The sequence below is a fragment of the Podarcis gaigeae genome (assembly GCF_964106915.1).
Source record: "Podarcis gaigeae genome assembly, chromosome: 14".
Taxonomy (NCBI): Eukaryota; Metazoa; Chordata; class Lepidosauria; order Squamata; family Lacertidae; genus Podarcis; species Podarcis gaigeae.
This window is the reverse complement of record NC_139690.1, coordinates 25,562,561-25,577,370: the sequence shown is the minus strand read 5'-3', so window position 1 is coordinate 25,577,370 and position 14,810 is coordinate 25,562,561. Positions and strand designations below refer to the sequence as shown.

General features: G+C 46.3%; 1 protein-coding gene across 7 annotated transcripts in view; it reads left to right on the top strand.

Annotated features, from left to right (window-relative positions):
• MEGF11 (multiple EGF like domains 11) overlaps positions 1-14,357 on the top strand; it is a 333,743-nt gene extending 319,386 nt beyond the window's left edge. For 3 of the 7 annotated variants that reach the window (XM_083713078.1, XM_083713080.1, XM_083713077.1), the window contains 3 exons: positions 895-951; positions 7,235-7,441; positions 10,361-14,357. In XM_083713078.1, the coding sequence (XP_083569204.1) occupies positions 895-951; positions 7,235-7,441; positions 10,361-10,521 (425 nt within the window). In that variant the 3' untranslated portion in view covers positions 10,522-14,357. Of the gene's footprint in view, positions 1-894; positions 952-7,043; positions 7,121-7,234; positions 7,442-10,360 lie in introns of those variants that run through there. The other 4 variants (XM_083713082.1, XM_083713079.1, XM_083713083.1 and 1 more) reach the window with 4 other exon arrangements.
• Positions 14,358-14,810: the final 453 nt, after the last annotated feature.

The window sequence follows — 14,810 nt, the reverse complement described above, 5'->3', positions numbered from 1 at the left end:
AATGCTCTTACCAGGGACACATTTAAAGCTCTTTTAGTACCGCTTCTTCAACCCCGGTTTCTGAAATTTCACCAGAGGGCTCAAGTGTTCTCAAGAATGTCTTTGGTCACCATGAGGCCTAGAAACTTGCCTTTTTTCAAAATGCACCCAATTTGGATTAAACTGGGGTCTCAAACTGGGTCTGCTTTCAGTAGTGGGAGTTAGTGGCATGCCAGATGAAAATCCTCCTCCCCAAGTGCCCTGAGACTTGGGGTGGGGGGAGGAATTCTACTCACTTCACATATGTAAAACTTACCTAATTTGCACTTTGGGAAGCAAGATGGGAAACTGTCATTCACCCACTCTTCGAAATCTGCAGTTCTGCAGCCAAGTCATGTGTACATAAATGCACATGTTAGCATAAAGTGTGCAGATGCATGCATATATTAGGGGGAATTGTTTTGAAGAAGAAAAAAAGTGCATTTTTGCACACACAAAAATCAGTGAACTGCAAAATTTTGAAGGGTGGTTGTGGGCCAGTCCACAGGTTGTTTCAGAAAGTGAAAATTAGGTAGATCTGCCTTAAAATGCGAAGAGAAACTTGTTTCTCTGCTAAAGCGACTTCTGGAGAGAGATCCAGACATCCTCCCATCCACATGCCACTTGCTCTTTGCTGAAAAGCAGCAAGATGATTCAACACACTTCTCCCTCCCTCTGCTTATCCCCCCCCCTCAAAAAAATCCCTTGTGTCAGCCAGCAGAGAGCATTGGGCTCCCCCCCACCACCATGGTCAAGCACTCACTTTTCTCTGACTCTGCATCACAGTGAGCCAAAGGAGACACATCTTTCTGCTGCACAAGTCCAGTTTGCATAAAGTTATTTATGCATTTTCCATTGTATATTATTTTTGTGCAGGTGCTTATGGGATGAATAGACGTCAGAACACATACATTATGGAAAAAGGCTTCAAAGGTATAGTATCTGATGCTGGCAAGTGACCCCATAGTGGCCAGTTTGGGTAAGGCAGGAGAGGTGAGCTCGCCAGCCCCAAACATCTGCAAAGTGGTTGTTTGGCGGTCTGCAAGCAGGCAGGCAAGCCGGAGCATTTTTTGAGACCTCTGGCGACAGCCCAGCTTTGGCTTGGAGCTTTGCCATGCCTGTTGATCTCTGCCCCACCTTTCTGCTGTTATTCTTTCTCCTTCTCCATTGGCAAACAAATAAGAACTGAGCTCTCTGTTTGGGAAAGCCAATGGAAGGAGCACTTGGTAGATGTGGGTCCACAGCCCACCTCTGATGTGGACTTGCCATGTGGTTTTGAGGCAACTCATCCCCTGCGCCTCAGTTTCCCTATTCCCAAGGGTGGCGGGCCTTCTTCAGCCTGAGGGCCGCATTCCTTCTGAGCAACATTCCGGGGGCCAGTGGTGGGTGGAGCCAGAAGCAAAGCTGGGCAGAATGTAATTGTTGCCTTTGTACGGTAGGATAGAATCTGTATATGCTGAACACACTCATCCTATGGAAAACATCTGGTTTCAAGGACATGTTCCAGCCAGACCAAAGCACTTGAGTGTGTGTCCTGGGGAGAGCTCCAAGGGCCACATAGAGAGGCTTGGGCGGCCATATTTGGCCCCTAGGCCTGAAGTTCCCCATCCCCGCCCTACCCTGAAAATGGAAAGGATGGTGGCTTCCTTGGAGGGTTGCTGTTAAAATATCTGCTTGAGAAATAAATGTTTTCCCTGAGCCTTAGAAAGGCTAGATTATAAGAGCACTGCACTGAACTTTTGAAGGGCTGAAGAGCAGGGATCAAAAATGGTGGCATGAAGAGGGTTTTCCTTCTCTTAAGAAATCTTTTCTTTTCTTTGCTGCTTATTTACTTGCTGCATTTATATCTCATATTCCATCATGGTGCTCAAGGCGACTCAGAACTGGGCTCCAGGCACTAGCCAGGCTCTGACTAGCAGGAGCAAAAATCCCCATTTTGAAATAATTTCTCTCTGCAAGCTGCCCAGACAATCTCTGGTTATAGGGTGGCAGATATATGCTGAAAATAAACAAGGTCTCTGTATCATACGCTTTCAGACCCGAGCACCAAAATCAGAGCCAGCGCCAGAAATAGTCATGGCGTAGATCTGCACAAAGGGGGAGGGCACCACTAAATTTATTTCAGGAATTAGATCATTATAATAAAATAAAACCTTTGGGAAAAGGCATCTAAACATTTTCTGCTCTCTAACGCCATCTGGTCTTGCGTGCTTATAGCACCTTCAAATCGTTGTTTCTTTACTAGTGTAGCTGAGTCCATGGTTGGTCATATTAGCAAGACCCCTCAGCCCAGTGACAAAGTTCCCCTGGACCTGTCCCTCCTCTCAACAAAAGAGCATAAGAAGAAGAGCCCTGATGGATCAGGCCATTCTGATCCAGCATCCTCTTCTCACAGTGCCCCACCAGATGCCTGTAGGAAACTAAGGAGCAGAACATGAACACAAGAGCCCTAATCTCCTGTGGCTTCCAGCAACTGGTATTCAGAAGCATCCTGTCCAGTCACCATCCTTTGTGAACTTGTCCAATCCTCCTCCTAAAGCTTTACAAGTTGGTGGCCATCGTATTCCATAGTTCAACTATTTCCCCTCCCCACTTTGTCCTGAATCTTGCAACACTTAAACCGTTGCAACCTGCTTGCTGGTTTACATGCCTCTTAATCTGGCTCAAGAGAAAACAACCATATAGGAAAACAACCATATAGTTGTGGGGGTCTATGATGTCTGATTGTATGTTATCAGGTGATTGACAGGTGGAGGCCAGTCTTGAAGGGTGGGTCACATCTGGATCCACCTCCAGATCTGAGTAAATTGAGGTCTTAATTTAGCACCAAAACTGATAATGATGGAAATAGGTGTGTTTCCATGGTAGAGCATCTCATGAACTTTGTGGGGGAGCCACCACTGAAAAGTCCCATTCGCAGTTCACCCCCCCCCCCACACACACACACACCACCCTCAGATGAAAGCTCTGAAGGAGACCACAAGGTTGGGCTGATTCATATTGAGGCAGAGACAGCCCGTACAACATTGTGGTCCTGAACAATTTAAGCTTTTATGGGCCCAAACTGGAGCTTTGACGTGACCCCAGAAACTAATCCGTAGCCAATGCAGTCAGGCCACAATTGGGCTAATAAGCTCAGGTCTTTTGGTCTCAGTCCGTAATTCGGCTGCTGAATTCTCCACTAGATGCAGTGTCTGAATTATCTTCAAAGGCAGCCCCATGTATAATGCACTATAGTAATCTAAGAGATGCTGAAGTGTGTCAAACTCCCCTCCCCCCAAAAAAAAAGAAAAGGGAAAGAACTTTTGAGGTGGGATTGTGAAGTCTGGAGCCAAAATTGCAATGGGACTTGGAAGATCTGATTTCCCAGTGTGTGTCCTTTTTCTCATTTAAAACCCACGTACAAGAGCCCCCTTGTTTATGGACAATTGAAGCAGTGCCGCAGCAATAGGAGAAGTGGGAGAAGGAGTGTCGGTTAACTCCAGGCACACAGTAATATCAGCTGCTGGAAACCACAGGAGGAGAGAATGCCTGTGCTCTCTAGTCCTGCTTGCGGACTTACCACTGGGGCATCTGGTTGGCCACTGTGAGAACAGGATGCTGGACTGGATGGGCCATGGGCCTGATCCAGCAAGCACCTCTTATGTTCTCAGAGGGGGTAGCATAGCATAGCATAGCATAGCATTTATTATTTATACCCCGCCCATCTGGCTGGGCTTCCCCAGCCACTCTGGGCGGCTTCCAACAGAACACTAAAATACAATAACCTATTAAACATTAAAAGCTTCCCTAAACAGGGCTGCCTTCAGATGTCTTCTAAAAGTTTGGTAGTTATTTTGCTCAGCATCCGGGCTGAACAATGGGGGTGGAGACGCTCCTTCAGGTATACTGGACCGAGGCCCTTTAGGGCTTTAAAGGTCAGCACTAACACTTTGAATAGGGAAAGGGGATTTGAATAATTGTAAGAAACAAAGAAAGAATCTCAGTCAGTAGAGCATGAGACTCTTAATCTCAGGGTGGTGGGTTCAATCCCCACCTTGGGCAAAAGATTCCTACATTGCAGGGAGTTTGACTCAGGGTCCTTTCCATCTCTACAATTCTACGATTCGTATGCTTGCAAAGGCCCGTGGTACAATTTGCATGAAATTTGCACGTGATAATTTCTATGTATAGATATTTCAGGGCAAAGTAAGATGGTGGTTGGGGAGGTGTCACTACATTTCACAGTGCACCCCGCTTTTTTTGGCCCAAACAGCCCAGAAATGAATTCAGTAGTAAAGTGGAAGCTTTGCACTGTGAGGCTCTGTTAACAGTAAGAAATAAATGGGCTCTCTTATGAATAAATAAGAAAGAAATAATATATTCAGTTTACATCATGCCCTTCCTCCGGAAGGAGCCGAGGGCAGCAGACGCAGCAATGATAAAGCACCGACAAAAATTAAATCCAGTAGCAATCAGTTTTAAAGTGTCTTAAGGTAGTTAGGAACATTCTAAAAAATGTGTGTCCGTTAGTTATTGGTAAGACAGAGTATTTTTGTTCTTATTATGACCAGCCCTTCACCAGCGGGTCCCAGGGCAGGTTACAACAATTTAAAATTCAGAACTAAAAAGAGTTAAAATAGATTGCAGTCACAGGATGAGCACTGAAAATGCACGTCTCAGGTGTCAAAGGCCAGGGTGGAAGTGCATCTTCAGCATTCGCTGAAAGATGTATAGAGAAGAAGCCAGATGCACTTTAACCAATCAGGACGAGAGGCTCCCGCTCTCAGAAGGGCAAATGCAAATAGAAGTTATGACTCTGTATGCAAATATGTGACCTCACCTGTGAATTCCTGCGTGAGGAAGGAAATGCAAACATTCATCGCTCAGCAAGCAGTGAATAGTGGAGTCAGAAAGAGACCCTGGAGGCATTTTGTAATTTCCAAAGGCCATGGCAAGCACAGCCAGGCCAAAATGGCAGCCAATGTTGTGTAGCCGTTGAATCAGGACATTTCCCCCCAATCCATGCTTGGTCATAAAGCTCACTGGGGGCTGTTGGGCCCTTCGCTGCCTCTCAGGGTTTTTCTGAGCAAAGAACATGCCAACTTGAGCTCCTTGCAATAAAGGTGGGATATAAATGTAACAGTCATTAAAAAAAAAACACAAAACAGGCTGTTCCCAAAAGAAAACATAAGCATCCAATATGGAGCTAGTTCACCAAACTGTAAAAACTCAGGTACTTTCCATCATGAGACATTTTTAATCCTCGCTCACTGTCCAAACCAGTTCCCTGGTGAATTGTCTCTTGCCCTCTTTCACACATGGAGCTGATCTTAGCTGGAAGCAGGGAGATGGGTGCCAATGTCATGCCTTTCCCCACCTTCACAGCCCATTCCTGCTTCAGAGTGAGGCGAGTTGTATCAGCCTAGTGCCACCGTCCCCAGCCTGGTTTCCTCCAGATGCTGTAAACTACAGCTGTCAGCTGGGGCCGATGGGAATTGTAGTCCAAAACATCTGGAGTGTGGCAGGTTGGGGAAGGCTGTGTGTGTTGTGGGATGGGTGCAGTAGCTAACTAGGATTGGGAAGAGCCAGGTTCAAATCCCCACTCGTCCACAAAGCTCACTGCGGGACCTTCAGACGGTCACTTCTCCCGGGTCAAAATAACTTCTGGTGTTAAATGCATGCAGATGGTTAAGAAATGCAGATAGCATCAGAAACAGAGAGCGCTATCAAGAAGGCAGCAAGTGTGGCAGTGGAATGCCTGTATTTTCAGCAAGAAAACCCAGAGATCACAAGAACGTAAGGGTAGCCCTGCTCTCAGAGCGAGATGCCTCAATGGGAAACCCGCAAGCAGAACGTGAGCACAAGCGCCGTCTCCTGTGGCTTATAGAAGTTGTACTCAGTAGCATTGCTGCCTCTGACTACAGAGGCAGAGTTAGAGCCATCCAGGGTGGGGTGGACTTTGGGTCACATGACATAATTCCTCTGGATACTCCTTAAGAAATCTGAGAGGTGGGGAGGAAACCCCAGCTAATATCCTTAAAGTGACAGGTAAGTGACCATCATCCAATTCCCTCTTTGTATCCACAATAGAGGCAACCAAGCTTTTTTTCCTACCTGGTGGTCTGTGGCTGTTTGCAAGATTGCAGAGCAGGCATTCTCCTTCGCACCTGAGATGAATGTTTCCTGTGTTACAATGAGATGGTGGTGTCAGCCTTATAAATGATGTTGCCGTGTATAATGTCAGTGGTGATTTGCAGGACCGCACAAGCAAAACAGAAATGCCAGGTCCCTACCCCACAGAGCTTCCAACATTCCCAGTCTGGAAGTCAATGAGGGGAGGGAGAGGCAGAGATATCAATGGTTTTATTTCACATTTTTGGGAAGAAATGCTGTTTGTCTGGGAAAAAAAGCAGGGGAGGGAGGGGAGAGAAGAGGGAGCAATGTGCAAACTGGATTTTACCTTCCCGTAGAGATCACAGAATTTCTCTGCTAGCAAGCAATCTTCCTTCTAAACCTATTTTAACATGAAAATCTAATCATGCCATTCTGGACTTTTCCCTATAAAGCAATTAAAACAAACAAACAAACCCATGTTGCATTAAATGTGGTGCGGGATTTCCGGGTGCCACCCCTGAAACAGGTATTATACCCAGTATGCCAAAAGACTGCTTGCTAGCATGGTTCTCTCTGCCAGAGAGGAGGGTGGGACTTGTGCATGAGCTCTTGGTATGGAAAGGGGGACCTTAACCAGTATTATCTTTTAAGGCAGGGGTCGCTGGTTCATGGCCCTCCAAGCATTATTGGAGTACAGTTCCCATCAGCCCCAGCCAGCATTACCAAAGGCCAGGGATTTATGGGAGCTGTACCCCACAACATCTAGAGGGCTGCGTATTGTTCCAGCCCTGCTTTGAGGGATGTGGGGAATGGTGGCATGGGGTGATTGTGTGTGTACAAACTGATGTTCTTAATGTAGCAAATGAGACCCTTTTGACCGCAGAGTCCGTGGCACTGAAGGGCTGTTTTCTTTCCTACTGAATGTTCAGGAAATGACTTGCGAATGAGTTTGGATGAGCAGATGGTTTGGAGAGACAGTGGTTCGGAGATCCCTGAGGCGTAACTGGTGGGTCCCTGTGCTGTGCGCTCTGAGGGCTAGAAACCCCCTCCTCCCCTCCCCCTTCTCCTCGAGGTCCGGTCGCATGTGTGCTAAGAGGCCGGCCCGGCTCTTGTCTTGCAGACTATATGAAGGGATCTGCCTGCAGCTCCAGCACCTGTTCCCTCAACAGCAGCGAAAACCCCTACGCCACCATCAAAGACCCCCCCATCATGGCATGCAAACATTCCGAGAGCAGCTATGTGGAAATGAAATCTCCCGTTCACCGGGACGCATCCTATTCTGACACACCAGCCTTGTCAGCAGCTAATAAAAACATATACGATGTTGGTAAGTATCTCCGGTGATCCAGCTGCAAGCAGGGAGGTCCAGCTGGTGCTGGTTCATCAATGGTGGTACAGTCCAAGTGTTGCTGCGTTAAAACTCCCCATGGCCCCCTGCCCATTCATTGGCCACACTGGCGGAGGCCGATGGGAGCTCAGCAACAACTAGCAGGGGAACTGCACCGAAGACCCCTAGCAAATGGGCAGGCCAAAAAATATACACCGACTGCTCATTGCCCCTTGAGTTGGTGCGAAGTTACTACTGTTTCCTTTGCAAACTGGCAAAGGGCTTTCCCCAAGTGTGGTTAACTAGCAGTGGTGTAGCGTGGGGGACAGCGGGCCATGGCCCTGGGCACAAATTTCCGAGGGGATGCAATGAAACGCCCCCATGACAGGCTCCTTCATCAAGGCTGGGGCTGCAGGGAGGTAAGCGGTGCCAGGGTGGGACCTTTGGGGCTGGGGTGGCGGTGGCACTTTCACCGCACGGCTGGCGAAGGGACACCCGCTTTTGCCCTGTCCCTGGACCAGCCAAGTGGGAGCGAGTGGGAGGGTGCTGCCACCGCCACCCACCAAGGAGGGAGGGAGGAAGAGGAAGGCAGGAAAGCACTGCCAGAGCCATGCTCAGAGCAACACAGCAGCGCTCCTGCCTTTGTGTTTCGCTGCCTTCTCCATGCTCCCGGGTTGGGGCTGGTTTGGAAGGAGAGGCTCCCTTGATTAGATGCTGGCCAGTGAAGGGACTGAGCGCTACCCAGTCCACCAGGGGGGCCAACACTTAGCGAACCCTGGGCACCAGTAACCCATGCTATGCTCCTATTAACTAGGGCTATGTGGCTTCTTTGTCCAAGAATAATTATTTCAAGTTCCACATCCCAGCAATCCAAATTGCATGACGTGCCAAATTGTGCGCCAGTGTGCTTAATTTGTTTTTATGCACATGTCTGTGTTTTCCTAATATTCTGCATAATTTATTTGGGGCTTCCTTAGCCATGGGAGGGACCAGTGTGGGGCTGCTGAAGCCTCTCTTCCTAGATTGCTGACAGGGGTGGATGGAGCAGCCTGGTTCTGGCCTGTGTCACTTTTCACCTGCGTTCATTCCTAAGTCTGTTTGGTCCTGATTCCAAATTAATCTGCAATTAAATAATAATAATGATTCACCTGGGAATTGGTATAGGAAGAGCATGTTTCATCTCAGTGTATGCATTTTTAAACAGATTTGAGCCTAATGCATTTCGTACTTTGAGCTGAGAACTATATTGCAAACTCTGGGAAAGTTTGGAAGCCAAAGGATAGTTAAGTTCCGATTCAAACATCGATTGTGTCAGTGTACACCAGAATTCACTAAAAGAGAATTCCTCCAGATTCCATAAATATTCGTAGCAGCTTATGTGTGGCTTTTGCTCACGCACTTTCAACTGGAGGCACTGGAGGCACTAGAAACATGGCATATTTGGGTTTTTAGAGACAGGGGAGGGGAAAGAAAAAAATGGGGTTCTGAGTAACCTGAGGTTTACATCCGTTACCACATTTGCTGTGCGTACGTTTTTCTTAGAGATGGGTGTTTCTGTTAATTTTGGTTTTATTTTTCTAGACTTAAGTACATTTTGCCACACTTCTACATCAGTTTGAAATCTTTTTAAAGTCTTCAATTTTGCCAGCATTTTTGTGTGCATTTCTCCTAACATTTCTGTGATAAATTTCTTCTAAGATAATGCATTTGATATATTATTTTCTCTTTAACATTATTATTAATTTTCTTGCTTCAGGATTTTATTTTAGTATTTGCCCTAATCTGAGGAGACCCATTGAAAGCAATGGACCTTGCTCACTAGGTCCATTAATTCCAGTGGATATATTCTAATTCGGTTGGCTACAACCCAAAGCTTTAATACTAATGATCTGTGTTATGCTTTTATATTCTGTTTTTGTATGCCACTCTTGGGTATTCCCTGATTTTGGAGCAGTTAAGTAAATATAAGCATATTTATGCTCACTTTCACCTACTGGTTTATTGGAGAAGTAAAACAAATAGAACAATTAACAACAATATCAGGGAAATAACAAACATCCACTTCCAATACTGGGTAAATCAGAGGTACAGAATGAAATGTAAACAGTCAAAAAGAGGTAGCAAACGAGATCTACAGAAAATAAAGGTCAGAAATAAGTTTTTTTTAATGTGATACAGTACGTATGGGAGCCCACAGAAAATAACATATAAGCCCAATAGTGTGTAACTATCTCCAAATAAAGTCATACACAGTAGACACTAAATCTCTTAAACACAAAAATGCCACAAGGTATATATAAAACATGTTTAAACCATTCATAGTGGTATTTTTCCATCTCTGTGGTGGAAAGGTTCAACGGGAGTCTGTGTGGTACTCTCTGGATGGTGCTGGATTCTATCTCAGTAGTCCTAGAAAGCATGGCACAGGGGATGGTATGAGCTAAACATCTAGGCAGCACTATGCCAGCTACCTATGGGGGAGAGAACAGACACTGATATGCTTTTATTGCCAAAGTTAACGTAGAAAGAAGCTTTTGCTAAGGGAATAATTGTCTGAAGCAGCTCATGGTAGAGGTAGCCAATGTGTTGCCCTGCAGATACTGTTGGACTACAACTCCCATCCCTCTTGTCTGTAGGCCATACAGTCTGAGGCTGATGGGAGCTGGAGTCCAGTAACATCTGCAAGGCACCACATTAGCTACCCCAAAGCTTGGTAGCAGAGCCAAGGAGCCTCGGCTCATTACTAGAACAACCCATCCCAGAATTCCTTGCTTAGAGCTAACAAGCTTTGGAATGGATCATTCTCACGGTGTTTGCAGCGACATCTTTTGTCTTTAGCGTCTTTCCCCGAGTCTTTTGTTTCTGAAGAGGCGGCTGCTTAGAGGAGGCTATTCAACGAGTCCCTGTTTGTCTTTGCAGAGCCCACCATCAGCGTCATCCAAGAGGCTCGTCTCCGCAATGCTGTCTACATCCAAAACCCATACGACATGCCCAGGAACAGTCACATCCCCTGTCACTATGACGTTCTCCCTGTAAGACACAGCCCAACGCATGGGACACTTTGGGACAAACAGTCTTAGAGGGCTGTGCGTGCTGCTGCTGCACTCATAAACTTCGTTCCCCGATGCAATGACCGAAGAGAAGACAATCCTTTCTGTTTTGTTCTGCTACATTCTGGATAAACAACAACACCACAACGCAAGGAACCCGAAGACAAGACTTGTATTGGGCCAACTTCCTTCTGCATGAAACACTTTCTTTTTACAAGACAGTTTTATACCGTTCACAGAAGAAACCAAGAAAAACTGCTCTATGTACAAACTGGGAGGGGGGGAAGGCTCCCAGAAGCAGTTTCTCATGCAAGTCTAGTGTTGGACAAAGTGTATCTTACTGACTTGACTTTGCTTTTTAAATTGGAGGGGTGGGGGTGGAGGGGAGAAAGAGACAAAGATCCCTTGCTGTAGGTTCTTAGAGCTGTATGTACTATACTATCACTTGCTGGAAAAGAGGGGTTTAAAAGACGAACTTTTAAAGACAAGACGGCAGAGGAGAAATAAGCTCTGCATCGAAGAACCACAGGAGGGAGTAGGGCTCAGGTTGCTTCTGCCATCCTGGCTAGAGAACGTGCTTGAGCTCTGCTTAGTTCCTCAGCGTTCGTTTTGAGTGTGCACCTGCTATTCTGCAACTGTGCGTGGAAGAACCAAACTATCTGGTGCTCATGCGCTTCCACTACTGCTTCAAAAATGCTTCTTGCTTGCAGCGGTGGAGAGTGCCAAAGAGGTGAATTTCAAGTAGAGAAGAAACGAAGGTACTCCCTTGAGGTGCTTCTGTTCTCCTTTCCCACACTTCAGCATTCCACTATAAACAAGGTTCAGAGGCAGAGAGATACTCAGCCACATAAAGAAATGCCAGAGTTGGCAGGATAGGTGCAAACATAGGAAACTGTTCTATATTGTGTCAGCAGCTTGGTACAGTTGATGGTGACTGACTGCAGCTCTCTCCAGGGTTTCTGGAAAAGGTTTTCCTAGCCTACCTGGGGATGCTGTTGGGGATTGAACCTGGGAGCTTCTGTATGCCAAGCGCCAGTACTTAACACTGATCTACACCCTTCCTTCAAGCCATGCCACCTAATACAGTCAAATCAACAACATACAATTTCCAGAATTTTTTTTTCAGGCTCTCTCCCCACCAGGCAACTGTTCATTCTATATACAGTATTTTGCTGTGGTGTTTCTTTTTGCACATAAGATGCCATGGCAGCAGACATAGAAATTGTCACTGTTCAAAACTTCCATTTTTTCCCTCTAGATTGTTTTGAGCATGATCTAATGTTGGGACTCGATGTATTTATTTATTTTTTAGGGCATGGGCAAAGAGGAGGCTGCTTTACCAGGAAATACCAATTTAACAGTATCACAGTTCAGTAGGAACCAGATATATGGGGAAAACGAAAGGAGTTTCTAGAAGAGGATTGAGTAAAACGACAGGCCCAGAAAGACTTGGGCCTCAGTTCTGGGTCTGCGAGAATTCCCACACTCCAGCTGTCTGTATTTTCCCAAAGAGCGTGGTGCAGTAAGCCAACACTGCTTAATAAGGAACATGTGCATGCCAGGTGCGCATTTACGTTATAAAACATGGCTATTGATGCTATTTATTTATAAGACTGTTCCTAAGAACTCAGTGTGGAAAGGTGCAGCTCAGTGGTGAGAGTACTTGCTTCACATGCATAAAGTCCCGGGTTCAGTCCCTGGCATCTCCTGGTATGGCTGGAAATATCCTCTGTCTGAAACTCTGGAGACCTGCTGCCAGCAAGTGTAGGCAATACTGAACTAGGTGGCCAATCATCTGGCAGCTTCTCACACCCTCATTCTGAGAGCTTCAAGCGAGTCCCCAGCTGGAGTAGTAATTTGAGAACAAATAGTTATTGTTGTAGAAAGACAATTAGTGACCCACCACACTCATTTAGGAAGTCTTCCTGTAATAGCTAATAGGCTCCCCTTATGAAGACAATTGCTTCTGATTTTTGGAGATGGGCAATGCTGACGAGATCCCTCTTTGTTGCCTTCAGTGTGTGAGCAAACTATACGTTACCTGTCCATGGCTGTAGGTATGTGCTAGCATGGAAACAGTGGGAGAGCATCTGCTTGGGTTGCAAAATCCTAGGCTGAATCAGCAGCATCTCAGTCACCAGCAACTAGGAAATACCTCTCTGAAACCCTGCAAAACCAGGGACTTCAGTAGAAGGCAAATCCCTATGTTCCTAGTGCAAAAATGCAGGACAGAAGAATGCACTTCCTATTTGGTGAACACAGATGTACTGATCTTCTACAGGCAAAATGGAATGCCAGACTCTTTCTAAGCCAGGCCCAAATGCATTTGAGGAGGATGGAGTAGATGTTATTTGCACATAAGGGGTAAAGTTGCCAGGAAGAGCTGCAGCCTAAGCAAACACACCGTTCTCTTAAAACTGAAGCACCTTTTGTTTTCAGTGTTCCTGAATGCTTATCTTTGGAGCACAGTGGCCAAAAACATCCCCTTTCATGCTGATTGGGCGACTCAAGGATGCTGGAGACAGTGACCCTGCTCCAGAAATAGTAAGGGGTCTTTGACCCTCTGTGACCTCAGACCACTACACCACTGAGGTACAGGATCGGTTTCAGCCAAGTAGCAGACTTGGGTAGACTTGTTGCTGGGTATAAAGCTCAGCTGAGTCCATGCCAGACTTTAGCCCAAGAGTGGGGGACCTTATTGAGGCTGAGAAGTTTTCTGAGGGTCACAGGGCAGCAGTGGACGTGGCCAGAGGCGAAAGTGTGCGGAGCAATGAATGTCAATGTTGTCTTTGTGCCATTGGCTAGATTCTGCTCTGTCATTCATCTGGACAAGCAAGAGGCATTACTCAAGGACACATCCTAGCCAAGCAATAATAATCTAGGTGGAAAGCAGGGGCACCGAGGGTTCTGGGCCCCCGGTGAAAGTGCTAAAGGCCAGAGGCAGAGGCCTAAATTTCGCCTGAGGTTCCCCACCCGTTCAGCCCATTGAACTGTTCAACATCCACCGGTAAGTTGAGATAACTAATGGCAGCTTAATTCCTCTCTAGAAGCGGCGATGAAGTACTGAAGGCCTCTCTCTCCTAAAGCAGGGAGGGGGATATCTTACCAAACAGAGCAAGGATGTTCCCCAGGAAGGATGACAAGATTTATACACAGCACAGGAGGAAATGTAGTTATTTACCCGAATGCTGCATGTGTGCATGAGGGGTGGGGGTAGGGGGGGGGAGGCAAATGAGCCATTTTACTTTCCAGGAAAGCCTTATGCAGATGACGAAAAGTAGCAGAACCTTATTTTGTAGGGCCAGTGGGGATATATATTTTAATTACATGTATAGAAAGAAAAAAGTCTTACCTCAGAGTTAAGTGATGGGAAAAGTCCTCCATGAAGGCTTTTTTTTCAGACAGGGTAACTTCCCAACTGTGTTCATGTCTCACTCGGAAGTTAACACATTTAACCCAGATGGAGCAAGGAAACCGCTGCACAAATTTGGAGGGATGTCATCCTGCCTCTGCGCCGCATCCTGGATTGTAGCAACTCGCGTTGACTGGTGAAATTGTCCCCACCAGCGGTTTGGGCACAATGGAGGCCTAGATGGGGGTAGGGGGAAGGCAACCCAGTGCTACCCCATCAGAAGGTGCAAGCTTTCAGATCACACAACTCTCCCTCTAGTAGCCACATGTGTCATGTTGCTGCACAGTTGAGACTACACCAGGTAGCTGAACGTCCTTTGGCTTTTAAAAAACTGGATGGGTAAACCAAACTGAGGGTTGGGGGGGAGGGAGAAGAATACTACTAAATCCAGCAGGAGACAGTGAAAAGCAAATCCAGTTCCACACACAAACACACACATATATATACATATAAATATTATGCAGGTTTTGGTGTCCTCGGGTGTCTTCCCGTGTAAAAGTTGGGGTGTCTAGGCGACGTTTCGACGAGGTCTCACTCGTCATCTTCAGGCTGGTGCTTTCGGCTTCTTGTTACTGGAACAGAGCGGGATCTCAATGTTTGAGTTCCTATAAATACTGTATTTATAGGAACTCAAACATTGAGATCCCGCTCTGTTCCAGTAACAAGAAGCCGAAAGCACCAGCCTGAAGATGACGAGTGAGACCTCGTCGAAACGTCGCCTAGACACCCCAACTTTTACACGGGAAGACACCCGAGGACACCAAAACCTGCATTCCTGTACCCGTGAAAATCTACGAAAGCATATAAATATTATATATATATACATACATATATATATATATAGCATTCCTTTAAAAAGGAATCTAGACACTGTAATGGCAATACTTTTTTTAAAGCAAGACAGATT